Here is a 27,175-nt window from a genome sequence, read left to right on the forward strand (position 1 = left end):
CGTATCGAGGCGAATAAAAAAGCATTTTGAATGGGAAACTCTGTTCTATCGCATGCTTTTTTCCAATTAAGTTGCGATATTTGCCTCACGCCATGGATCGTCGCAAACTCGGATTTTATTTTTCAATTTCGCAAGCTCTCACTTTGTCATACGCCATTTTGAAAAAAATTATTACGCAAAATTTTAATGAGTCGATTCTTAAAGTAGACATTTGAAGCTTTAATTTTTTTTTTAGAAACCTTCCTATCTTTATCACTCGCGTAGTTATCGTTGTTGGAAGTTTAGTGATTTTTTATCAAATTTTAGGTGTACCGCTTTTTTTCGACTGAGAGCGCATATATATTTTATTGTATTTTTTTAGGGAGTTTATTTAATTTTTTAAATTATAATTTAATACCCAGACAACACGCTTGTCAGAATAAAAACTTTAAGAGAACTTTTTTAAGAAAACATTTAGATATCTTGGAAATGATGTCAAAATGGTAACATTTATCAAAGACGTCTACTAAGAGAGGTCTTTGAGATATCTCATTGAAGAGTTTCATTTTAGTTTCTTGAAAATGTTATCCTTGTGACATCAGCTAAATGATATCAGCTTAATGTCTCATAAAAGATATCACAATGCTGTCCGATTTTTGAGCCGTCCATGCGCGTCATAGTTGACTCATAACCTAGTGAACAATATGTTGTCAAAAAGATCTCTAAAAGATATCCTGTTTCTGAAAATGATAACATAAAGGGACTTCTAAAAGATAACATAATGATGTCAGAATGTTAACCAATGCGCCGTTTTTTGAGAACAGAAAGATATCATGAAACTGAAAGTCTCTAGAAGAAAGAAATATCTAAAAAATTTCTTAAATCGGATATCTTTAAATAGTCAAAGTTTATTAACATATATATATATATATATATATATATATATATATATATATATATCTCAAAAGGCACGGTAGTGCCTCGCGCCAAGTGTACGCGCAGCGAGGCACCACTGTGCTTCTTTTACGCGAGACGTCATTTGCGAAAAGACCGTAATTATTGGATCTCAATAACGACTGAACTGATAGATTTCTCAATAGTCTTAATGAATAGCTCGCATCCGATTTATATAATAAAAGTTTTTTTAATTTTCCGCTACGTGACTTACGAGCGGAGATATCGCGATTAAAATTTTTCGTTCAAGAATAAATTTGATTAAGAAACGTCGTAGTCGTTATTATCGTCGTCGCCCGGCTAAGTGGTGGGGATTTGTACTTTTACGTTTTTTGCCACCAGATGGCTCTATGATCAGATGTTTAAACCTTGTACCATATATATCTCGAGAACGGTTAGAGATATGATCTTAAGATAAGCACGGTTGGAGATACGAACTTAGGATAAGCATTAATATTATCAGATGTTTTCGGATTAATTACTTAATTAAAATTTTTTAATTAATTAATTAAATTTTAAAACATGCAAATCTCGAGAACGGTTAGAGATGCAAACTTGGGATAAGCAGTAGTATCATCGGAACACTTTAGAGAGTCAATGCTTATCTATAATTAATTAATTAATTATTTAATTATACCTTGTAGCATGTGTATCTCGAAAACGATTGGGGATACAAACTTGGGATAAGCTAGTATTATCAGATGTCTTCGAAGTAATTGATAAAATAATTAATTAATTGATTAATTAATTAATTAAAGATTGTATCATGTACATCTCGAGAACGGTTGAAGATACGACCTTGGAATAAGCACTAGTATTATCAAATGTTTTCGGATTAATTACATAATTAAAGTGTAATTAATTAAAATTTAATTATTTATTAATTAATTAAATTTAAAAAATGCAAATCTCGAGAACGGTTGGTTGGAGATACGAACTTGGAATTAGTACTAGTATTATTAGATGTCTTCGGATTAATTAATTAATTAAAATTTAATTAATCAATGCCATGTTTAAATACACTGGCGCAAAAAAAAACGAAACAAAATTTTTGACCGATTTTTAGGCAATTTTCAAAGTGATGCAACTTTGCGAAAAATCATCCAAATTACATGTACTTTTTTTTTTAATTAAAGGGCAAAGACTCTACTTTGAGAATCCCTACGCGAAAGTTTGATTTGTTAAGTGCGAACCTTTTGTATCGCATGAAAACCAAACATGTGTTTTTTAATTGAAAAAAGTAAAAGTTTGTTAACATTTTGCACAAGTTTCTCGTTAAAATCTTGCTAATATTAATTTAGATCCTTAAAGTTTATTCTTTTCTAAGCAATTAAAAAAAAATACATGTCAATACGATGTTTTTTGTTGATTGCACGCGAGTTTGAAATTTGCACTGCATTTTAAGGTATTTTAGCGAATAAATACGGTATTTTTTTAATATCATGAATTTTGAGTATCAATATGATATTGCACATTGATTTTATTCGTGTTTAACTCAATCATACTGCCGTCATCAGAATGACCCGATGTGGAGATTGACGATCAGATTTTGTACATCATGTGGTCCTAAAAAGGCTGATTTGTTAAAATAAAATTTAAACCTTTATTTTTTATGTATGAGTATGTGTATATGTATGTTTACGTGTATGTGTGCGTTTATGAGTATTGTTCGAGACTGTAACAATCATTTTAGAGTTCTAACATTTCCTTTTATTGGCTCTGTTTTATCCGCGCGTAGTGAGAGCTCCTGACAACTATCGAGCTCCGTGTAGTTCATTTCTTCGATGCACCGAGTCGCGCGGCGCTGTCACTAGCTCCTCACGCGCGCGATTTTCGTTTGCTCGTATCGCCAGTAACTATGCATCTTGGTAACTATGCAAATAAACAAGCCCAAAAAAGGGCACGTCCAAATCCATGCCCAAATAAGTCTCGATATCGGTTCCCTACCGCCCCTTTTCTCGCCTCCGATCGTAATTGTTTTACGATGCATAATTCTTCAGTCTCTCGCAGCCCGGCACCGAAATCAGATCGTCCAACAGATCTCTCCCGTCTTCCGCCGATCTTAGCTGCGGGGATTCACTTCCGCTCTTCCCTATCATTCGCGCCGTGATAGTGCGAGTGCATTATTAATTAATCCGCTCCGACCACGCAATTCTTAATTTTAATATCCGCGTGAATGTTGTAAGTGTGTTACGTCCGTGCGCAGGTGACCGTATCTTTCCCGCGAACGTCCTCTGCCTCGCGCACAAGATCTCCGTCGGATCGCGCGCAAGATTTCCGGATTCGCGAGGACCTCGATCTCGAGGCTCTGCAAGATTTCCGCGATTAGGCAGCGCAATATCAGGGCGTATCAAGATATCCGACATAGTGTAAAAGATACGGTTCGCCCCTCGCTTCGAGCGTTCGTTTGTGGAATAAAGAAATTAAGTGTGAGTGATATCTATGCCTCCTCCTTATTCCGCGTTAACCTCGCGCTACGAGAACAAGCGGCGCACACTTAATATTCATCTCTCCGCTCTGCTCGGTCTTCCTAGCGTACCGCGTGAATCGGCTTCCGAGTTACAATCTTTACATGATAAAGTTGCGGCCGCTCTAAAATCCTTCTCGAATTTGGATCGCAATACCGACAACCTCTGGAACGATATGCTCGTATACCTTGTCACGCAGAAACTCGATCCGATCACGCGGAGGGCTTGGAATTTACAGGAAAGCGGTCGCGACGATCCGCCTACGTACGACGATCTTAAACGCTTTCTCGAACATCGCATTCGCGGATTGGAAAACAACGCAATCGGCGCCCCCGTGAAGCCCGGTGCAAAAACCGCTCCATCCGATCGCGTTCACGCTGCTACCGCGTCAGCGAACGTGCCGCCAAAGTGCCCGCTATGCGACACGCCCCATTATCTAAATTCCTGCGTTAAATTCAGGGAAAAGAATCCGAATCAACGTCGAGAAATGGTGAAGCAGCAAAAACGTTGTTTCAATTGCTTGAGCGAAAAGCATACAGTTATGTCGTGCAAAAGTAAATTCTCATGTCGAGTTTGCAAGAAACGGCATCATTCGCTTCTCCATCTCGATTCGGATTCTTCTTCCATCGCTCTCGAAGCGGCGTCACCTAGTTGCTCGTCGTCCGTCGCTCCAGCTGAAAAAACCGAGGTGAATTCTCTTACCGCTTCGACCGCGCCGCGACGTCGAACGCATGTACTCCTCGCGACCGCGTGGGTAACGGTGCGGACGCCGTCGGGCCGCACCGCCGTCGTGCGAGCCCTGCTCGACCAAAGCTCCGAAATGACCTTTATTTCCGAGTCATTGGCGCAACTCCTGCGAGCAAAACGCCGTCGCATGCCCATCTCCGTCACCGCCGTCGGTGGTATACACGCCGGCACTTTTAAACATGCGACACAGATATTTATTTCCCCGCGTAACGCTTCTGCTCCGGCTTATTCAACTGACGCGCTCATTCTCGGCTCGTTAACTACTTACGTTCCAAAGCGCGGTGTAGATATTTCGGCGTTCACGCACCTTTCGGATTTATCGTGGGCCGACCCGGATCCGACAAGTTTCGATCCCATCAGAATTATCATTGGGGCCGATCTATACAGTACTTTACTTCTTGGCGGCGTCCGCAAGGGAGACGTCGGCCAGCCGATCGCCCAAAATTCCGTTCTTGGATGGATTATTTCCGGACCGATTGATTTTCCCGCGGCGAGATCCCCGTCGCACTCATCCATACAGAGCTCTCACGCCAGTATCTCCACACACCAAATTTCGTGTTCTCCTGCTCTCGAGGATGAGCTTCGTCGTTTTTGGGAAGTCGAGGAACTTCCACGCCAATCTATTCTCTCGCCGCAAGAGAGACAATGCGAAACGCATTTCCGAGAGACTCATTCTCGCAATTCCGATGGGCGATATATCGTTCGCCTTCCGTTTAAATCCCCTCCCCCTCTCGATATCGGAGCGTCGCGTCTCCAAGCCGAGCGTATGTTAAACACGTTAACGCGGCGGTTTAAAAGCAATTCGGCATTGGCAATCGAATATCGAAAATTTCTCGCGGAATATGAACGTCTTGATCACATGCGACCTTCGCCTCAACCGCAGAGCGAAACCATGCAGTGTGTTTACATTCCGCATCACGGGGTAATCCGAGAAAATAACGCTACCATCCCTCTCCTTGTGTTCAATGCATCAAGCGCCACTTCCAACGGGTCTTCGTTAAATGACCATTTACTCGCCGGTCCGAAATTATAAACCGACATTACGTCAATTTTATTGCAATGGCGACGACACCGATTCGTATATTCATCCGATATCGCGAAGATGTATCGCCAAATTCGCGTCGATCAACGCGATCTCAATTACCAACGCATTTTATGGAATGCAACACCGCATGAACCGCCTACTGACTACCAGCTGTTAACAGTCACGTACGGTATGTCCTGCGCGCCCTTCCTCGCTCTTCGCGTTTTGAAACAACTCGTCGACGACGAAGGTCACCGATTTCCGCTCGCGGTATCCATTCTACGCGAGAACATTTACATCGACGATATTCTATTCGGCGCAGACAACGCGGAGTTCATTCGACAAGCGCGAGACCACGTAATCGCTATCCTGAAATGCGGCGGATTCGATTTAAGAAAATGGGCCAGTAATTCGCCCGCTCTCCTCGCGGATCTTGATCCCGCCACTCTGAGTTCGGCAGGCAAAAAACCTTTCTCCCCTGACGAACAAATCAAGGTGCTCGGTATCGGATGGAATCCTACCACCGATATTTTTGAATTCAGCGTCGCACTTTCGAGCCCCGTTCCATCTAGCAAACGTGCCATTCTGTCCGCTATTGCGAAACTGTACGACCCTCTCGGATGGGTCACTCCAGTCATTATAACAGCGAAAATTCTTATGCAGCAATTATGGCTGACAGAAATTAGACTGGGATGATACGCTTCCCCCCACTCTGTTGTCTCGGTGGGAAGATATTTATTCTCGGTTCGGGCATTTAAAAAATTTGCAGATCTCGCGATGGTGCGGACTCGGATCGGACGTTGAGTCCGCTGAAATACACGGCTTCGCCGACGCGTCGAACACTGCTTACGCTGCTGCCGTGTATCTTAAAGTTGTTTCGTCGGGACAAACTACCATTTCCTTGCTAGTAGGTAAATCAAAGGTCGCGCCGTTAAAACCGCTAAGCGTGCCACGATTAGAATTATCCGCTGCGTTACTCCTTGCTCGACTTGTCGATTTCGTGCGCGAATCACCCGGTTACAGCCATCTTCCGTACTTTTGTTGGACGGACTCCACGATCGTCCTCGCGTGGGTGACTCAGCATCCGTCGCGATGGAAGACATTTGTTGCCAATCGCGTGAATGAAATTCAATCTCGTCTTCCAAACGGGAAGTGGCAACACGTCTCGACAGAAGACAATCCCGCGGATTGTGCTTCGCGCGGCCTACTCGGCAACGAAATCGTCAGTCACGACTTGTGGTGGCACGGACCATCTTGGCTGCGCCTTGATGCTCCCGCATGGCCTTGCTCCGACGCACGACTACCTCCGCAAGCTCCATTGGAGGAAAAGGTCATAGCCTTGCAATGCTCTCCCCCGAACGACACTTGGGATCTCCCGACGCGATATTCCTCATGGCCTAAATTAATTCGCGTCACCGCCTATATTTTGAAGTTCGTACGCTTATGCCGCCGCTCCGGTTCTAACGACAATTCCTTGTCATCCTCTTTAAAACCGCTTATTATTTCCGCATCGGATTGCAACAATGCACGAATATTTTGGTTAAAAAAGATTCAATCGAGCACATTTCCGGCTGAAATACATTCTCTGGCCAACAATCATCCCCTCTCGTCTAAATGCTCGATTCTCGCTCTACGGCCGTTCCTTGATAAGGACGGAATTCTACGCGTGGGTGGGCGGTTGGCTAAGGCCCCCCTGTCATTTTCTGTTCGGCATCCGATTCTCCTGGCGACCCATCCATTGGTGTCGCTGATTGTAACTCAGGCTCATCTACGGGCATTACATGCCGGACCTCAGCTCACGATAAGTTTGTTACGTCGCGATTTCTGGATTCTCCGCGCTCGTAACATCGTAAGATCCATAATTCATAACTGTGTCGTATGTACGCGCGAACGCGCCGCGATTCCTACCCAACTAATGGGCGACCTTCCCGAGGCTCGTGTGTCGGCGTCTGCTCGCAGTTTTTTGCATTGCGGGGTAGATTATGCTGGTCCCGTGCAGATTCGCGCTTCTGCGGGTCGAGGCATTACATCGCGTAAAGCCTATATCGCCCTTTTCATTTGTCTAGCGACCAGAGCGATACATTTAGAGCTAGTCGGAGATTACTCCACCTCGGCTTTTTCAAACGCCTTTTCCCGTTTTTGCGCACGTCGCGGCCTTCCCCAAGCCATGTATTCTGATAACGGAACAACGTTTGTCGGAGCTGATCGCGAAATGACCAAAGCGTACAGAGCGGCTGTGCGCGATCCTAATTTTTTAAATTTAACCGCATCTGATAATATAACGTGGAATTTCATTCCACCATCTGCTCCGCACTTCGGCGGCTTGTGGGAGGCCGGCGTACGAAGCGTTAAAAACCATTTGCGTCGCGTGTTAGGCACTCATAGGCTCACCTTCGAGGAATTCACCACTTTGTTATGCAGGATCGAAGCCTGCTTAAATTCACGTCCGATCGCGCCTCTTTCGAACACGCTAAACGATTACGAATGTTTAACTCCGGGTCATTTTTTGGTCGGATCCGCTCTGATTGTAAATCCGGAACCATCGCTTCTTCAACTCAACGAGAACTGCCTTTCGCGATGGCAACTCGTGCGACACATCACCGAGCGATTCTGGAAATTATGGTATAATGATTACGTTACCACATTACAACAACGAACAAAATGGCGACAAGTCCAGCCACAAATTCAGATCGGTCAACTCGTTCTCTTACGAAACTCCATGTTACCTCCATGTAAGTGGGAGCTTGGCCGAGTGACACAGTGTCACGCTGGTTCCGACGGATTAGTTCGTGTGGTTACTGTCAAAACAGCCACGTCCGAGTATCAACGACCTATCGTTAAACTGTGCGTTCTCCCGATCGATAGCGAGGCGTCGAGAAACTAAATGCGTTTTTTAATTTATTAGTTCTGTTAGTTTCTAAGTTCGATTTAAGCGTTCTCCGATCAATTCTCTGTTACTTGTTTTATACGCGTTTATTCATGTAATTCCTACTGTATTGCGTCATGGCGGGCGGAAGGGAACTCCGCAATTTCATTTTGCTGTAACGACGTTTCGGAATTAACCACTTAATTCCGAGGCGGGCGGTATGTTCGAGACTATAACAATCATTTTAGAGTTCTAACATTTCCTTTTATTGGCTCTGTTTTATCCGCGCGTAGTGAGAGCTCCTGACAACTATCGAGCTCCGTGTAGTTCATTTCTTCGATGCACCGAGTCGCGCGGCGCTGTCACTAGCTCCTCACGCGCGCGATTTTCGTTTGCTCGTATCGCCAGTAACTATGCATCTTGGTAACTATGCAAATAAACAAGCCCAAAAAAGGGCACGTCCAAATCCATGCCCAAATAAGTCTCGATATCGGTTCCCTACCGCCCCTTTTCTCGCCTCCGATCGTAATTGTTTTACGATGCATAATTCTTCAGTCTCTCGCAGCCCGGCACCGAAATCAGATCGTCCAACAGATCTCTCCCGTCTTCCGCCGATCCTAGCTGCGGGGATTCACTTCCGCTCTTCCCTATCATTCGCGCCGTGATAGTGCGAGTGCATTATTAATTAATCCGCTCCGACCACGCAATTCTTAATTTTAATATCCGCGTGAATGTTGTAAGTGTGTTACGTCCGTGCGCAGGTGACCGTATCTTTCCCGCGAACGTCCTCTGCCTCGCGCACAAGATCTCCGTCGGATCGCGCGCAAGATTTCCGGATTCGCAAGGACCTCGATCTCGAGGCTCTGCAAGATTTCCGCGATTAGGCAGCGCAATATCAGGGCGTATCAAGATATCCGACATAGTGTAAAAGATACGGTTCGCCCCTCGCTTCGAGCGTTCGTTTGTGGAATAAAGAAATTAAGTGTGAGTGATATCTATGCCTCCTCCTTATTCCTATCACCTCCCGTGAACCTCCCGCATTCCTGACCACTCACTTCGCGTCTCTATCGGGACGGATCCCGGCAATTCTCCCCGTGTGATCGCGTTTACTCTACGCACGCGCGAACAAGTATAGATGAATGTGATCTTCTGTTGACTTCAGTGAAAGTGCGTCAGCTATCCGTTATATTCAAATCAGCAAGTACAAATTTCCACCGATGAATTTCAGAGCCACATGATGTACAAAATCCGATCGTCATTCTCCACGTGGCGCAGATCGGGTCACTTTTATGACAGCGGTATGATTGAGTTCAACACGAATAAAATCAATGTGCAATATCATATTGATACTTAAAATTCATGATATAAAAAAAAAACCGTATTTATTCGCTAAAATACCTTAAAATGCAGTACAAATTTCAAACTCGCGTGGAATCAACAAAAAATATCGTATCATGTTTTTTTTTAATTGCTTAGAAAAGAATGAACTTTAAGAATCTAAATTAATATTAGCAAGATTTTAACGAAAAACTTGTGCAAAATGATAACAAACTTTTACTTTTTTCAATTAAAAAACACATGTTTGGTTTTCATGCGATACAAAAAGTTCGCACTTAACAAATCAAACTTTCGCGTAGGGATTCTCAAAGTAGAGTCTTTGCCCTTTAATTTAAAAAAGAGTACATGTAATTTGGATGATGTTTCGCAAAGTTGTATCACTTTGAAGATTGCCTAAAAATCGGTCAAAAATTTTGTTTCGTTTTTTTTGCGCCAGTGTATGTCGTAGTAAGTTAATCATAGTTTCATGGATTTAAGTTGTCTAACACCACAAAATATATAATATCCGCACATAATTACCTTTCTTTAAAAAAAGGTAAATAAAAGACGCCAAATGTATGTGCGTGCGTGCGTGCATGTGTGTCTTTAAGGTTTCACTTACTATGTTTATGTTTGGATACATGAGACAGTACAACCAATACGTCTGGCCAATTTTTATGTGACAGAATTTTAGACTTCAATTGCATCGCATTATTTAATGTTTAAAAAAAATGTTTATTAGGTTATTTATAATAAAAATGTGAGAGAATGTTAGGTCGTATATTCCGCGTGTCGCAACAAAAAAAAACAATAATACGCATTGTTGCGCCTTGCGGTACAACAAATAATTTTTTGCCGTACCTTGCGGTGCGACAAAAGATCTTATGGGATTCGTTGCTGCCCAAGGAGTAGGAACTCGCGGAAAAAAGCGGCTTTTGTTGGCAGGGTCCTCAAATCACTCACTGATTTTAAGTGAATTTAATAAAAAGGTTTATTCTGTTTGTAATGTAAGTAGTTAAGACTAGGCCGGTTCTAACTCGGAAGCTCCGAGAGGGGAGCGGGTGTGCGGGGAGAACTCGTAGGCGCGCGGGGGCATGACGTCACGCGGATCGGGGATCTCGCGGCGCGGAATTGCTGACGCGGTATTTTCGGGTCCGCGGCCGCGGTGCGGGAATTGCTAACGCGGGATTTTCGGGTCCGCGACCGGTAGAGGGGGAATCGGGGTCCGCGACCGCCGCCGCCGCCCGCCGCCCGCCGCCCGCCGCCCGCCGCCCGCCGCCGCCGCCCGCCGCGGTATTCGCGCTCTCCCTCTGTTGCGAATCTCTCTCTCTCACCCGCGATCTCTTTCAGCAGCCATCGCCGCGGTGCTCTTACCACCGGGATCATGTTTCACAGGCACGTTCCACAGCTGTGACCGTCACCGTGGAACGGTTGAGCGAAAGAGCACATACGAATATGAGAGAAAGAGAGTGAGAACAGTATGTGTGGGAGTTAGAGCGAGAGCATGCAAAGTGTGAAAGAGAACAATGAGTATAATAAAATAATAAAATAATCACTCACCGCGGAAGCAGCCCCATGTCTCAGTTTATAAAACTACACTATAAGAATACTAAAACTAAAACTATAACTACACAACTAAAAATTACTTGTTACTCCTCCCCCTCCTCGGAGGAGTCACTATCCCCCTCAAAATCGGATACTCCCATGTGGTCCATATTGGGGACCACAAGGGGTTGGAGGACCTCGCGGGGATTAAAGTCTAGCTCATCCCCGCTGGAATCATCATTGTCACTACCACTATTACTGTTATCGTCACCGTCACCGTCACTATCACTATCACTATCATTATCATTATTCTGTTCCCGATCGGGGATTTCGCGTAAGTCTACTAGTTCGTCGACCACTTCCCCCGCATCTTCAGCGGCATCAACAATCGCCAAAATTCCCGGAATGGGTGATGCGGGGGGTGATGGAATATACGAATGCATAATGTGATGCACAACGTGATGCACAACGTGATGTACACCATAAAAAACCGTGGGCGACTAATATAAAGAACTGAGAAGACAGCATGACAGTCGCGAGAGAGCTTAAAAGAGCTGACATATTAAAATGATAGAGTTTGCTTCAGAGAAAGCAGAGACCACATATCTCAATCATGACACGATAGCTCGCTCTAATCACCTCTTATACCTGCATACACCTTAACGAAGCACTATGTTTACGAATATGTTTATGAAATTACATTGCATGTCATGGTATTGAACTGATATCAAACCGCATCGTACAGCAGTGTATTATTTTCTTCCACCATCGCCGCGATGCTCGCTCTCTTCCTTCTCTATTGTAAATTTGTCTCTCTCGCCCGTACATGATATCTCCAACCATGCAACCTTATCTCTTTCTCTTTCATCCGTTCATTTATACGCGACCACATACGCTCCCACCCATCGCACCTTTTCGGTTCGTTTATCAACTACTTAAAGAAAATGAACAATATGATAACATTTGCAAATTTAACAGTAATTATCCGTTCGTACATATGATTATTATAATATTTATTTTAATAAAATGATTTATATATATAAAATAATTTATTTAATAAAATAGTATAAATTAATTTAAAAAATTTTAGTTTGGCAAACTTTAATATTTAAAACTTTAATTATTTAAAAAAATTAGGTTATTAAACGATGTGATAAAAATTAAATGAAATTTAATGTACAATAAGATTGTAGAACAGAGAGTGATGGAGAGGGACTGTAATATTTTAAGGGAACAAAAGGGAAAATAAACAATTTTAAACCATTATATATATGTATATTAATTTATTATATAAAAATTATTAAAAGTATAAAAGTATTAAAAGTAAAAAAAAGGATAAAAAAGTATAAAAAAGTATTTAAAAAGTATAAAAAGTATATAAAAAGTATAAAAGTATAATAAAAGTGTAATAAAAGTGTGATAATTATTTTTAAAAAAGTAATAAAAGTAATTATAATGTCACTCCCAGATTTCCCCATCTTCGGACGGTGGCTCCATGTCAAATAATCGCCTAAGGTCCCACACATCGGCATTAAAATTATAATGCCCGTATGCGTGTTCCCTATTTTGGTCGTTCCGCCATTGGTCCCCTTGGCGGAAATACCGCCTCCACCGAGCTGCGGCGATATTAATGAACCCAGATATACGGATTTCATCGAATCCAAAATAGGGCTGTAAAAAAAAAAATTTTATTTAATTATGCTGCATGTATCCAAAAACAAATTTTGTATAGTTGCATCCAAAAACAAATATTATATACCTGTTGACCAACGGGCCCACGTATGGACACTACATTATTTAGCCAAATAATTGACATGTGGCTCTGCGGCACCCGAACATAGATACGGCCGTGAACGGCCGTGGTCCGTCCATGTGGGACGTCACCAACGTACACGTACTGAAATTAAATTTATTAAATTTATTTTAAAATTTTATATAAAAAAGTTTAATCAAGAAAATTATACTTTATTATTTAATTTTCTTAAACAAAAAAGGAAAAAGTGTCGAATAGAAAAAATAATAGAAAATAATACACTAGCAGTATTGAAATAAAACTATAATATTTTTAATTTAAAAAGAATATATTGCTATAATTTGAATATATTTCAATTTAAGAGTGATTTTTTGTACTTACTCCCACAACCGGATACTCAATGCGCAATCTATGGCCAACAAAGTTTGACATGTTCACTTCGACACAAGCTTTTACAACTACGACACGAGCGATCCAAACTAGCGTTGAGGAGCAGACCCCCATCATTATATGAAGATGTACGTGACTTTTACTTGAGAAACAAATTTGAAAAAGATTCTCAACCATGTCAGCTTCGTAGAATTTTTTATCTGCGCTTACCATTGTCTAACAAGAACTAAAACGTATGCGATTTATCAGCAAGATTATCTTATATGATGCTGTCTCGGTCAACGTTTCGGTCAACGTCTCTGTCGAAGTAAAGCAGTGTTTAAAACAACTCCATAAAGAGCATATTAAATGTATTATATTGAATCATATACATCAAACTGCACCATCGAACCACATTGTACATCTGTTGAACCAGAATCAAACCGTATTATACGTCTATAGAACAGCATTATACAGCAATCAAACTGCATCACTAGAATTGAACCGTTATCAAATCACATCGTACAGCAACCAAACACATCTATCAAATCACAATTAAACCATCGCTTGAGAAATAAAATTTGAAAAGCATATTCTCAGCCACGTCAGCTTTCATAAAATTTTTTATCTGCGCTCGCCATTGTCTAACAAAACGTACGTGATTTATCAACGAGACCGTTTTATATCATGTCTCGGTCAACGCCTCGGTCAACGCCTCGGCCAACGCCTCGGTCAACGTCTCGATCGAAATAAAGAACTGCTATCAAACCACATCGTACAGATAAAGAACCGTTATCAAACTGCTTCATACAGCTGCCGAATCATAGTTGAACCGCTATCGAACCACATCATACAGCTATCGAACCACTATTGAACCGTTATCAAACCATATCATACAGCTATCGATCCGCTATGTAACCACTATCAACTGCATCATACAGCTATCAAACTGCATTGTACAGCTATCAAACTGCATTGTACAGCTATTTAACCGTTATCAAACTGCATCAAACTGTTATCAAACTGCAGCATACAGATAAAGAACTGCTATCAAACTGTATTATACAGCTATCGATCCACTATTAAACCGCTATTGAACTGCATTGTACAGCTATTGAACCGCATCGTACAGCTATCAAACTGCATCATACAGCTATTGAACCGCATCGTACAACTATCAAACTGCATCATACAGCTATTGAACCGCATCGTACAGCTATCGAACCGTTATCAAACTGCATCATACATCTATATATCTTATATGTACAGGAAAAAGTAGAAATAAACATTTTATTGCGTTTTATTTTTCTTTATTTTGAAAAAATTTCGCAATTATTTTGGTGTTGCGACCACCAGTTATATATTTTAAATACATTTTGTAAAGCACAATTCTTAACATGTTTTTCACATCGTATAGTATTACTAACATCTAGATTATTTAAAGATTCAATGTCGTCGTAATCCGCATCCAATGTCTTGATATATATCCCATCATCGGTATCGAGTATGTTTATCAACCATTCTCGTTTCTGAAGTCCCTTAACGTATACGATAGTTTTTCTGTCATCATCATCTTCCGTATTACACACTGCAGATGTAATCAGACGTTTCGCCATGCTGTACGGTATCATCCCGTCTTTCCATTGCAATCCATGATGATATGCAATCAACCAAGAAGCGCAAGACTTGTCGGATTTTGTAAGAACACGCCATGGCATGGGGCTAGCAAAAATGTAATGCGTGAGAACGAATCCTTTTCTCAGTACCGCCACTTCCTTTACGATAAATTTTTTATCGACAATGAATCCTTGCAGATCCACAAATGTCGGTACGATCATTATGAGTAACTCTTCAAGACTGTACTTTAATACCAAATATCTCAGTTTTTATCAGTTTGATGTTACATGATTTTGCGCACTACGTTGGACAACGGACAATATTCAATTACACGATCATGTAAAATGAGACAATAAGCGGTAGTATTCGCGGGAACATTTTCTTTGCAATCAAATTCTATGCGCACATCTACGGTAGCACTCTTGACGGATTCGTTTTGTCGCGAACAGTCAATGACCGCAAAAGGTCCTTTTTCCAGGAATGTGATTACGTTGAGCAGCGTTTCACACTCATATCCATAATAAGATTTATCAAAACGTCGATACATGTCATACAGAATTGCATATCTAGATTTACGAAAGTCTAAATTCATATCGTCATACGGATAAAATTCGGAGTTTAGATAAAGTTTTACGTTGATCAAATTACAGTCGTCAAAGATTGTAACATCTTGTGACATGATATTTTTTCGACCAGTCTGCAGTGCGAAGATAACGAAGCGCGGTTTCTCGAGCTGAATTGCAGTTTTAACAGCCCATGAATGTTTCGTCGTACTCTGCAACAAAGGGTACTCATACAGATCCCAGGAGCGAAAACTCATACTTAGACATTGTCCACTCTCCAAAGCTCGCAGCAATGATAATTTGTTGACTTCGTTTAACGTAACATGCGGCATTCGCCACTGCACTTTAAATAATTCAATTTCCGGTTGAGCCGTTGAATTTCCGACGATAGAATTGTTATCGTTGCGCGCTCGTATCAAGATCAATTCGTGACGAGCGTTAACAATCACGCGTTTGTAATCTTCGCAAAAGCCCAATAATACACTAAGCGGTACGCAAAAGTTGAAGTATCCTTCCGGTAGGTTATACGAAAATTCCCATCCTGCATTCTGCATAATTACTGCTTTGTCATATGACAACGATACATAGTTCTTGAGAGTGCTGGTTATTCCAACGTTTCTGTTGCGATCAATTTCCACGCCGTTGAGTTCATATCGAATTTCATCAAACATGAACGCCACGCAACTATTTCCGAGATTTATCTCATCTTTATCCTTATCGTCTTTCTTCTTCATCACCAATCTTCCTTCGACGTAGAGAAAACTTTCACATGGTAACGTGTATAAATCCTGCTGTTGTATGGGTATCCTTGTTTCATCGCTGTATCCAAAAGTGGTGTTGGCGTACGGATTGTACGTATGAGTCTCAATCTTGACGATGCTGTCGTCAAAGATCGGCTCGCCTCCAATGTTCAAGATGTTAGACATCTTAGATATTTCGTACGACGAATCCCAATGATTTTAAAAATTCAACGTTTGACGCGGAGAGTTTCTTTTTATCAGACGATCGAATATTTTTAACTGTCGTACAATTTATGTCACACGGTCGAATATTCTTGATTGGTGTAAAAATTGTGTCCTTCACTTGCTCATTCAACACGAGCATCTCACGTTATCGTCTTCGTACGTGTAATCTAACGGTAATCTCCTTTCCGCGAAAATCGAGTAATTGACCGTTCTGATCCACAATGCGAATCGTCAAATCAGTAATGCTCCGTGCGACGATTGGAAGGTAAATGATCTGTGCAGGTGTTTCCGATATCTTATATCCTGGTGGCACCCTCGGTGAAAATTCGTGTATCGTGTGTACACACTTGTTGCTGTACGCACCTGCAGTCACGTTACATTCTATGCGAATAATATTTACGTTTATGATATTTATAGGTGCATCCGATTCATGCCACAATCGCGATTCAAGAATACGACGCGATGAAAATCCCAACAGCGATCCGATGTTGTTAGGTTTAATGAAATTTATCCGATAAGCACACATAATCTCGCTCTTCATTGTATTATTGTTAGCACGAATCACCAGCGGATATTCGCTCTCGTCTTCATTTTCTTTGCGAAACGTCCTCTTTCCCGCAACATCGGGATGAGATTGTAAAATTGCGCGTTTCAAATATCTATCTATATCACGCAATTCATACGATCCTTCCGGAATCATAATTTCCTTGTCGTCTTTGTCATAGTAAAATTTGTTATTCGATGAATTTACATTAGGTATGGTATAATATGTTTCAAAATCTGTGAGGCCGAGCTCGTAATCGCCATCGCTCAAATCTACGGCTGGAAAATAGCTTACCGCGAGGATGCTACTCTTGCCGGTTAGCGTAAACGTCAGTGACATATTGAAACGAATACTGAGTTAAATTGCACAATGTTAGCCTTTAAATTGATTATTAACTGTTTGGAGAAAACGCAAACACAGTTGACCGCAGTTGCTTTGATCGTAACGTTGGTATGGCGTGTGATTGTACTCGATCCGCTTTACATCTAAATATTGCACCAGTTCTTTCGGCGGTCTAAGATTGCCGAAACTATCAAAGTATATAGCACGATCTCCCCTCTTTGCGTATGCCACCCAGTGTGTACCCGATCCTTCAGCATTATCTAAATTTACAATATCACTCTCGTTTCGATATGCTCCAGCCGTTGGTAATGCCGTACGCATAAAAATTCCTCTAAAGTATGGAATGCGCATACGTTTTGCTAGCTGTAATAATTGTATGTTGGTAGTTACACCTTTCGGCATTTTTAACGTCTTTTTGACGTTTTTTTTTCTTTTCATCAAAACTCCTTGTCCACGTTTGTATGGAGCGAGATAAACTCCATGACCTTCCATGACGTGATTATGACGTTTCAATTCTTTCAGCTGACGCTGCGCTGCCTTGTTATCATTCACAACTTTCGCAACTCCCGCCGCTCCGCCGACCAACGACCCGAGAACTCCCAATAGCGGTAGAATGGGTAAAACACCTCCGCGTTTCGCTACCGGAAGTATTCGTTTACTCGTTCTTTTCTTCTTATCTTTTTTTTTCTTTTTATCTCTTTTTTTCTTTTTCAAGCCCATACCGATTTTCATCTTAGTCTTCATAGCTGCCCAAACGGTTGCTGCAGCAGCTCTTTCTCCAAAAGTCGAATCGTTCGCTGTAATGCGTTTTCGCGCTTCCGCAGCGAGTATATTGTCAGCTGCGTGTCTGTCGGTGAGTTCGTTGCTCCGGGAGTACGCAATGTCGTGTTCGCGACACGCCACGTCCAACGGATTAATACCCCGATCGCCTCTGGCCAATCGCTTTTTCAGCCTAGTACCCGGACCGCAAAATTGATATCCAGGTATATGCAGTTCAAAAGGAAGCGCATTTATCGCACGATTTAACAAGCCGCGACCTACCGCTGGCATTCGCGACAATTCTTTATCAACGGTGCGGGGCCGTCGATGTGCGTCTGCTGCCACGATTGATTATAATGCTCGTAACAACGACGATAGCTTTGAACCTCTGGATCAGTCTTTATATGTTCCGGAAGCCTATCCCACACGTGTTCGATATAGTTGCCACACACGCGTAGCAAAATAGGCTTCGATACGAATTCTAACTGTTCGGCGCTCAAATCGAGTATATCAGAGGGATGTGACAATATGAGAAACATTTTACATACTGAGCAATTTTGCTCGGCGCGTCTCTATAAATAGATCGGTCTTAATATAATTTTTATCAGTTCTTATGAGAGGGGAAAAATATGCGGTTCGTACAACATTCACCAGCGATTAAAATAACAAATTTCGATGACAGGATAATGTCCGAACGAAAGATACGGAGACATGGAAACATGTTGCCGAGTTCTATACGCGGTATAATTTGCGATCCGTCAAATTGTGGCAAGACAAACGTATTAATAAGCTTGTTGGAAAGTCCGCATGGAGTACGTTTTGAGAATGTGTATGTGTACTCGAAATCATTACAACAACCGAAATATCGATATTTGGAAAATTTATTGACACCGATTGAAGAAGTTAGTTATTTTGCATTCTCCAATAACTGTGTCATTCAGCCGAGTGAAGCGCTTCCGAATTCCATTTTTATCTTTGATGACGTGGCGTGTGATAAGCAAGATACGATAAGAGACTACTTTGCAATGGGGCGACACGTGGACGTCGACTGCTTCTATCTCTGTCAGACGTATGCAAAGATATCGAAACATCTTATACGCGACAATGCGAATTTGCTAATTTTATTCAAGCAGGATGGTACTAATCTAAAACATGCGTACAACGATCATGTAAATACCGATATGTCTTACGAGGATTTTTGCAATTTATGTCATACTTGTTGGCAACAAAAGTATGGATTTTTAGTGATAGATAAGGATAGTGCGCTCGTTAATGGACGGTATCGAAAAGGATTTAATGACTTCGCAATACCATAAAGCAGTTAGTTGTTTTCGATACGTTGACCAAGTAGCGTTTCTCAACATGGATAACACAGATAACAGTATGAATCGTGAGAAGATTGTGAAAGAGATTGCGAAAACGAGTGATTCAATTCGCAAAAAATATCGCGCTTTGAAAGCGGGTAAAGTGCAAGAAGAGATGGCGTTGGAGAGACACTTTAAGCCCATTGTCGAACTATTAAAACAGATTGTTGAAAACACCGTTGGTGATGTATCAGATCCGATTAAGAATGAATCGTTCTTTTCGGGGGAAGACGAATACTCAGAACCAAAACCGAAACGAAAGCGATTAAACGCTTTGCTTAACAATTCTATAATGACCTCTACTCCTGTTAAAAAATGAGACGATCAAAAACTGTACCAACTAATTTGAATGAAACATCGCAAATATTACATGATAGCGATTTATCGTACAGTCATGTACCTTCTGTCGAAGACGTTTTTGAAGTCGCAGCCAATGAATCGCTTGTGACGTCTATTCGACAACAGTTGGAAACGCGAGAAGGACGTGAAAAGTTGCACGCACACTATGGTCCATTAGGTCAAAAATATATGGAAGCTGTTCTGAGTGGTAAAAAACCAGTCATAATAGATACTGTTTATGGAGTTTATTTCACCGACTTTGGAACGATGCTCGGCGATAAACGCATCGACATACATAAGAATGACAGCATAGTCATAGATGGTAAAATATATGTGGGAACACCTGGTCTGTACGAATTAATTTTCATGAAAATGCCCAACATGTACACGAATAATGACCTGCAGAATTATAAAAACATTCTATTGGCAACAAATGCATATAGGCGCGGGCATATTGCACATAATCAAGTAATGGGCAACAAAGGGTCTAAATATAAAAATATAATTGCGCCTTTAGTAACAGACGTAAAAGTTGGACAAGGTATACCGAGCGCTATTACATTAAATGATAACAAAATCGATTATGTTCATTGGGATGATCCCAACGAGCTTGTGGATCGCCTTCGATTGCTCGAGGCCTCACACCAGGCAGGGCACAATGCTCACGACAACGAGATTCTATCAATTATTGAAGAACTTCGCGAGGTTGGTCTTATTATAAATTAAAACTGCATGAAACAAACCATTTAGTCAACATCGAAATGTCAATCAACAAGTTTGGAACATCGCTTGGAAGAGGTGGTGCGGAACCATACTACCAATGGAGTGGATTAGTCAGAAATTACGTGCGCGATAACACTCTTTGCATGACTGCCACTGATTTTGATGCAAAGTCGCGCAAAATTCGACGTGTAGCGCTGCCTGTAGACGATACTGATGCAGCCAATAAACGATACGTGCAGCAGACCGTGAAAATTTTAAAGGATCGACAGGATGAAATCGAGAGGAAGATTGAGACACTTCAAAGTAGAGTGGAAATTACAGCTCATATGTTAAACGAGTTTCAAAGACAGCTCGACGCGGTGACTCATCGTGCAGAGTAAAAAAGTCGATACATCGAATATATGTGTCATTTACATATTATACTCCAAACATGTCTGAGAAACAATTGCTGGTTGAGGAGTTGCATGCTCCGGCGAGAAGAAATTTTCCTGGAAGACATGTCATAGTTCGCGGATATGATGACCTGTGGCAGGCGGACGTGGTTGAGATGCGTCCTTACACGCGATTTAACCGAGGTTATCACTACATACTCACCGTTATCGACGTGCTGAGCAAGCATGCATGGGCTGTGCCGCTTAAGACCAAGAGTGGTAGCGAAGTTGCTATTGCGATTGCAAAGATAATTCGGAAAGATGAAAGATGTCCGAAAAATTTGCAAACAGACAAAGGAAAGGAATTTTATAACGCAAACGTGCAGAAACTATTAAAAAAACATGATATTAATCATTATTCTACGTACTCCATAATGAAAGCATCAGTTGTCGAACGCTTTAACCGCACATTAAAGAACGTTATGTGGAAACAATTTACACTCAATGGAAATTATAGATGGCTCGATCTGCTGCCACGTCTCGTGTCAGATTACAATGTACGAAAGCATCGAACTATCGGCATGCGACCCATCGATGTTACGCCTGCAATCGCTAAAAAACTCTTAACCACTGTGTACAGTCACATAAAAATTGCAGCACCCGCGCGATTTAAAGTAGGTGACTCGGTGCGCGTCAGCAAATTCAAAACTGTTTTTGAGAAGGGCTATACACCAAATTGGACTACGGAAATATTTAAAATTATCAAAGTACAGCGTACCAATCCTGCGACATATGTACTGGAAGATTCCTGTGGAAAACCTGTCGCTGGAGGATTCTACGAATATGAGCTGCAGCGTGCTGCAAATCCTGACGTGTATCTTGTTGAAAAAATATTACGCAGAAAAGAAGATGAGGTTTATGTCAAGTGGTTGGGATTCGATGGAGCGCATAATTCATGGATACATAAAAGCAATGTTATTTAATCCATATAAAAATTGTTTTTATTATACTTACATAAAAGTACAATGTAACTGTATAAACATAAAATACATTATTAATTTTATATTATGCGAGATTTCTTTATCATCCTTCCATTATCCTTAATACATTCTTATTATTAATACTTGTACTTTATTAATACTTTTACATAAAAATATGAATGAAATTATAATGTAAAATTATAAAATGTGTATATAAAATATAAAATATTATAGCGGTATTCGATAATGTCCCCATGGTAACGTTTCAACTGAATCGGGTATAAGGTATCTCTTATCGTCGTACGGACTCAAAGCAATTTTCGTTTCGGACACCGTGTATACTTCATGCATCTTGGATCTTATGCATGATTGGCGACGCGTCATCTCGATCTCATCTCTCAAACACTGGGTGTAATCATCAAACGTTATGGTTCGCGCTACTACACTATTCTTGACACCTTTCGCCTTTTTCATATCCTTCTTTCCATCCACCTTCAACGCATACATCTTTGCTCTAAGTCCAACAAACTCGGTCATTATTATACCATTGTTCTCATCTTTCATTAGACCCGGAACTTTTTTATTCTCAAGAGGCATACCGTACGCGTTGTCGACTGGATAATCGCTTGTGTCAAACCTAGCGATATCGCGTTTCATCGTCTCGTAAATATCCTCACACTCGACGAGGTATATGAGACTGTCAGTGTCGGTGTACATGACTCTACATTTGTCACGATATAAAGGTAGCATGTATTCGTGATGAAATTCATATAGACACGTCTTAGAAATATCTAGGATACACATACCTACGTAAATCGGCTTATATAATTTTACCTCGAGTTTTTTAAGTTCAACGGCGATTAAATTTTCTGCAAAAATACTTCGACTATGAAAATTTGGTTTCGCGATCATTGTCTCTGCACCATACCGCCCCGCCCATGTCGTCAACAATTTAACGTCAACATGATTGCGCACATTCTCCATTGTTTTACCGAACACCGCGTTGTTCATGAGTTTATACAAATTTTTTTCGAAATCATTTTTAGCGATGGTTCGGAATCGTGTGTTTAACTCTATATATTTACAGAGCCATGGAGATTGTACGAATTTTAACACACGGTGTATCTTCGCGATATGAAGACCGTGACGCGTGCACTGCTGCAGGTTGCGGTAGTGAATGACGTAACGTTTCTTATCATACAAGGTCGCTAAAAGTTTATATTCACGCTTGCCTGGCGGTTTATCGCGTGTCGGGCAGAAAGGTAGGTCAGTGTGCTCATCGTGAAGGTCTCGGGGATACTCGAGATCAACTTCGAGAATGTATCCCGTTGGTGAATCAGGAGCGATCGCACACACGTCAAAATTAGAGACATCTTCGACCCATTGAAATTCTCCATAGGGCAGTGGCTGACACATTGCCCATCCGTACAAATTATTGACGTCAAAGTACATAAGATATGAAGATGGTTTCAATGGGTCGTGCGTCTGCATGTACTTGTTATTGGCTCGCGCATGTCTGCCTGAACATTGACTGAGGCCACCACGTAGACCGCGTTCGATGAACATTACCATGTCAATGTCAGTAAGCAGTTCGAAAGTAATTTTTGTATATTTTAACATAGCGTCCCACGTGTATCCGGGGAGAGTGTAATAATGTGCTGGATCGAGACCGTAACTTTCTAAGCATTTATCGCGAAAATTTTCAAAAATGTCAGCTAACAATAACACATCCGTTTTCAAATATAAATCGCTGTATTCACCCAACGTTCGAACGGAGAATCGCTCCCAGACATTCTCGGCGTGCGCGTAATCGCTCTTGGATACAGTATCACCGGTTAGGGAACTGAAAAATAATTCGCGCGGCGGTAAACATGTCCTGCAGCTTGTCCACGCAATCTACGTACTCGTACGGAAATACACCTTTTCGTGTCAATAAATCGAAATCCTTGTCAGACAAGTGTAAAAATTTGGAACGTACAATTTTTAATTTTTCTTTACCTAGAAACAATGCCAATTTTTCGAGACTAGTATTTAAAAATTTATATGAATCTATAAACCGTAGTTTTATGTAATTGTGTGGATTTAATTTATCGGCTGTGTCTATGACATGTTTTGTGAAAGAAATGTACTTTTCTTTAGTGATGGGGAGTATGTCGGTCTTCCCTTTGAACGCAGTGGCTATTTCCTTAATAATGAAATGTGAATCGTATCCAGATAAATTATGAAAAATAATTGGTATATATGATACATTTCGATAATTTAGATTACAAAGAGAATGTGCTGGACCGCGGTAACGACCGGTCAGGTGACAATGATCGCGCACCCGCGTATCGTCTGGCGCAAACGGCTTATCGCAGATATGACACCGCGTCGCGCTACGGTATGCCTCCAATTGTTCTTTCGATAACGTTTCCATGGGGACATTAGTGGATAAACGAGTTTTAACATTATGCGCTAATTTTTCAATTTGTTTCGTGAACCACGCGATGCAATCTTTATCGCGACGAAACCTATACGTAGATAACGCGTCGTCGTACGAGCATCGCACGTAGTATCCGATGCTGAATACTTCGTGTTGTTGATATGTGTACGACGCTTGCTCTGCATTGTGTTGTGTCTTCCGCAGCACACACTCGAGGTCTGCGTAGACAACGAAGGGCACTCGTTCCTTGTGGTTTACGTTCTGAAAATTTAACCATTTGTTGTCTTCAGCGGGCAGTGTGATAGCACAGTCGTTCATCGTCTGGCAGTCCACATCATGTAATTGCAGCCTCTCGCAAGACGAAAAATAGTGCAAGCACCTGTAAAAATTTAAAAAATTTTAATTACTTTTTTGCTAGATCATGAAAGTTTTTTTTGCATGTGAATATAGTATACATACCGATCACAAATGTATTTCTTGTGCTCCTTTTTATTTAGTTGGGAGCTAACGAGACGGGACAGATTTTTTATCCAAGCAAAGTGACCCACGCCGCCTTCGCACAGATTTTGCAAGTATAATAAATTGACGTGCTTTTCTTTCTTGTCATTGGAGAGTCGCAGCGGAAGAATCTTTAGCATCGCCATTTCCTTTTTGATCCCGTAGACGTTGATCGATACATTGTTAAGACTCTCAAATTTTCCTATATCCTTTAGTGTAACGGGAAACGCAATGTCGTCAAACTTTAGAACTGTTGTATAATGCGGATATGATGACTCCCTTTCTGAATTTCTTTCGGCAGGGTATAGCGCAGCGACCACTGACCACGCGAAGCATGCATTGTCCTTTGAATTAACGTTCACTACCGCACGTTTCATTATTATTTCTCGCGGTAACGTCACGTGACACCCTGCGTGTAGAGGATTATACTTATTTATATTTAGAGTCAAATTGAGAATTCGCGATAGCGCCCACCCGCTATCACGTTCTTGAAACTCTTCGAGTGATGCTAATGTGGGCTCGATAACGCGTCGCTCATACCACTCGTCCAAATTTAACATTTGAAATAATTCACAATTTTTAGTGTTTATACTTTTGTTTGCACGGTTATCACCCGTGACAAACACACCATTAAACGCAGTGTTTACTTTCACACTGTTGTGTTCCTCTAGAGCGTCCCGCACTCGCTTGAGCACTATACCGCCTGCGTCTTCTAAAAACGTTCGCGGTTCAATATAGTTTGTATTTATCACTGCACCTGTCTGAATGCGATTCTCGAACGCTGCATCTATTTCCCGCCACACGAGTTTATTCGCGTTATTACTAGTGCTCGCGTAATTACCGCCTACATGTACAAAACGTCTTTGTAATAATGTTTTTTCACTCTCGAGTCGCGCGATCCTTGCAACCAACGATTGTCTCTGTCCGACGGCAAGCCGAGGACGCTTGATGCGGCTATGTTCCTCAAGCTGTTGTATAAATTCGTCGCATCGCTGCAACCACATAAAACACTCGCCCAAGTTAGCGACTCCATTTGCTTGCTCCAACAGCTCGCGTTCCACTTGCTCGAAATTATTCTCCATTTTTATCACTGTTGTCTTTTTATCACTGTTTTAAAACAACACCATACAATCTTCAACAGGACACTCGCATATAGTTTCGTAGCACCTAATGCAGAATCAAAATTTGTCTTGAATTTCAAACTGCATTAGCTTGCTTCGTCTTTCACATCGAATATAAAAACGTATCTCCTTCTCTTGCTCAGACAGAACGTATTCATCCTCATCATTGTTCAAAAGATTTGAAAATTCGTGGTAAGTACGCAGCATTTTCTCTACATAGGGATTCTCAGTATCATAAGCAAAGTAGGACGTTATTGCTATTACTTCGATATACCTTCCAACACCTGCTGGTATCTCAATGAGATGGTAACAGCATTCCTGAGTCTTTTCTACGATTTGTTCTGCTATATCATATTCATTATCATCGGTGTCAACCGAATTGAGTAACTCTCTATATAATTTGTGCTTCATATGATGAGGCCAGTTATGAACAAATTGGTCGTGTATGTAAACTTCCTGTATTACGGTGCGTTCATGCGTTCCGCGTATACCGAGTTCTCGATCACGTAGAAATTGCACTGGTGATATTCTCTGCACATTTCGTTTTTCGGAATCATCATCATTGTTAAGAACATAAATGGCATCTTCTACGATATCGTCATTCATGTTGTAATAATGTAGTTTTATACTAAAAGTCTTTAATGTGTGCACACTGGACACATATTACACGGAATCAACACAAACATAGGCTGTCTGCAATTCGAGCAGTATTTACCGTCTAACCTACCAAACGCGTCAGTTATATGTTTGCGGAAGGCATGCATTATGTTGAAATCTGTGTCCGCTATTTGCATGATACATTCGGCACAGGCTGAATAAGTACCACCTGTAGTATAATAAAAATATATTGCACAATGTCTCGTACGTGCAGTTATCACGCTCACTTCCGCATGTGTTAAATGTTTCTCGATGGTATCATTAAACTCTTCACTGCAATCACTTGTATAATTACTGTCCTCAGATACTACACTCTCTTCATCCTCATCATCTATCACATCTTCAAAGTTAACATCTATAACGTCCATCACGTTGCCGTCATCCATTTGGAGCACCTCATTCACAAAATTTTCATTATTTACATCATTTACAAAGTTTTCCAGATCATTAAACTGATCATTCATTTTTCATGTCGCGCTAATTCACTTTTCGCATCGCATTCGGATCATCAAATGTGATACCATGTGCTTCCTAACCAGTTATCACTCGTCACTCGAATCACTTTCGCGTCGCGTTCGAATCATCAAATGTTATACCATGCGCTTTCCGACCAGTTATATATATTCTCATCATTTCTTTGTTTTAACTGAAGCACTGTCATATCAGCATTAGTACATCTGCGCTTCACTTTTGTAAGATTTGCATTCTTCGAATGCATGATTTTGAATGATCTCATCAGAAGATATAACAAATGATTTATGTACGTGCCTAAAACGTATTTTTATATCACAGCTGCCATACATCGGCGCTTTTGCAAAATTTGCATTCTCCGAATTTTAATGATCTCATCAGAAAATATGTATCAAATAATTTGTGTACGTGCCTAAA

The 27,175-nt window shown here is 41.1% G+C and overlaps 4 protein-coding genes across 4 annotated transcripts; 3 read left to right on the forward strand and 1 right to left on the reverse strand.

Annotated features, from left to right (window-relative positions):
- The first annotated feature begins 3,375 nt into the window (after nt 1-3,375).
- LOC118645373 lies at nt 3,376-5,181 on the forward strand. Its single transcript, XM_036286250.1, has one exon. It carries the CDS (start codon nt 3,376-3,378, stop codon nt 5,179-5,181), a length of 1,806 nt encoding a protein of 601 aa, XP_036142143.1.
- Nucleotides 5,182-5,250: 69 nt separating this feature from the next.
- LOC118645374 lies at nt 5,251-8,056 on the forward strand. The gene is made up of 2 exons (XM_036286251.1): nt 5,251-5,796; nt 5,942-8,056. The coding sequence occupies exons 1-2, from the start codon at nt 5,251-5,253 to the stop codon at nt 8,054-8,056; spliced, it is 2,661 nt and encodes an 886-aa protein (XP_036142144.1).
- Nucleotides 8,057-14,922: 6,866 nt separating this feature from the next.
- Nucleotides 14,923-16,128, reverse strand: LOC118645375. Its single transcript, XM_036286252.1, has one exon. The coding sequence runs from the start codon at nt 16,126-16,128 to the stop codon at nt 14,923-14,925; it is 1,206 nt and encodes a 401-aa protein (XP_036142145.1).
- A 4,540-nt stretch (nt 16,129-20,668) lies between these two features.
- Nucleotides 20,669-21,592, forward strand: LOC118645376. Its single transcript, XM_036286253.1, has 2 exons — nt 20,669-20,952; nt 21,127-21,592. The coding sequence occupies exons 1-2, from the start codon at nt 20,669-20,671 to the stop codon at nt 21,590-21,592; spliced, it is 750 nt and encodes a 249-aa protein (XP_036142146.1).
- The last annotated feature ends 5,583 nt before the right edge of the window (nt 21,593-27,175 follow it).

The sequence above is a fragment of the Monomorium pharaonis genome, chromosome 4, assembly GCF_013373865.1.
Source record: "Monomorium pharaonis isolate MP-MQ-018 chromosome 4, ASM1337386v2, whole genome shotgun sequence".
Lineage (NCBI taxonomy): Eukaryota > Metazoa > Arthropoda > Insecta > Hymenoptera > Formicidae > Monomorium > Monomorium pharaonis.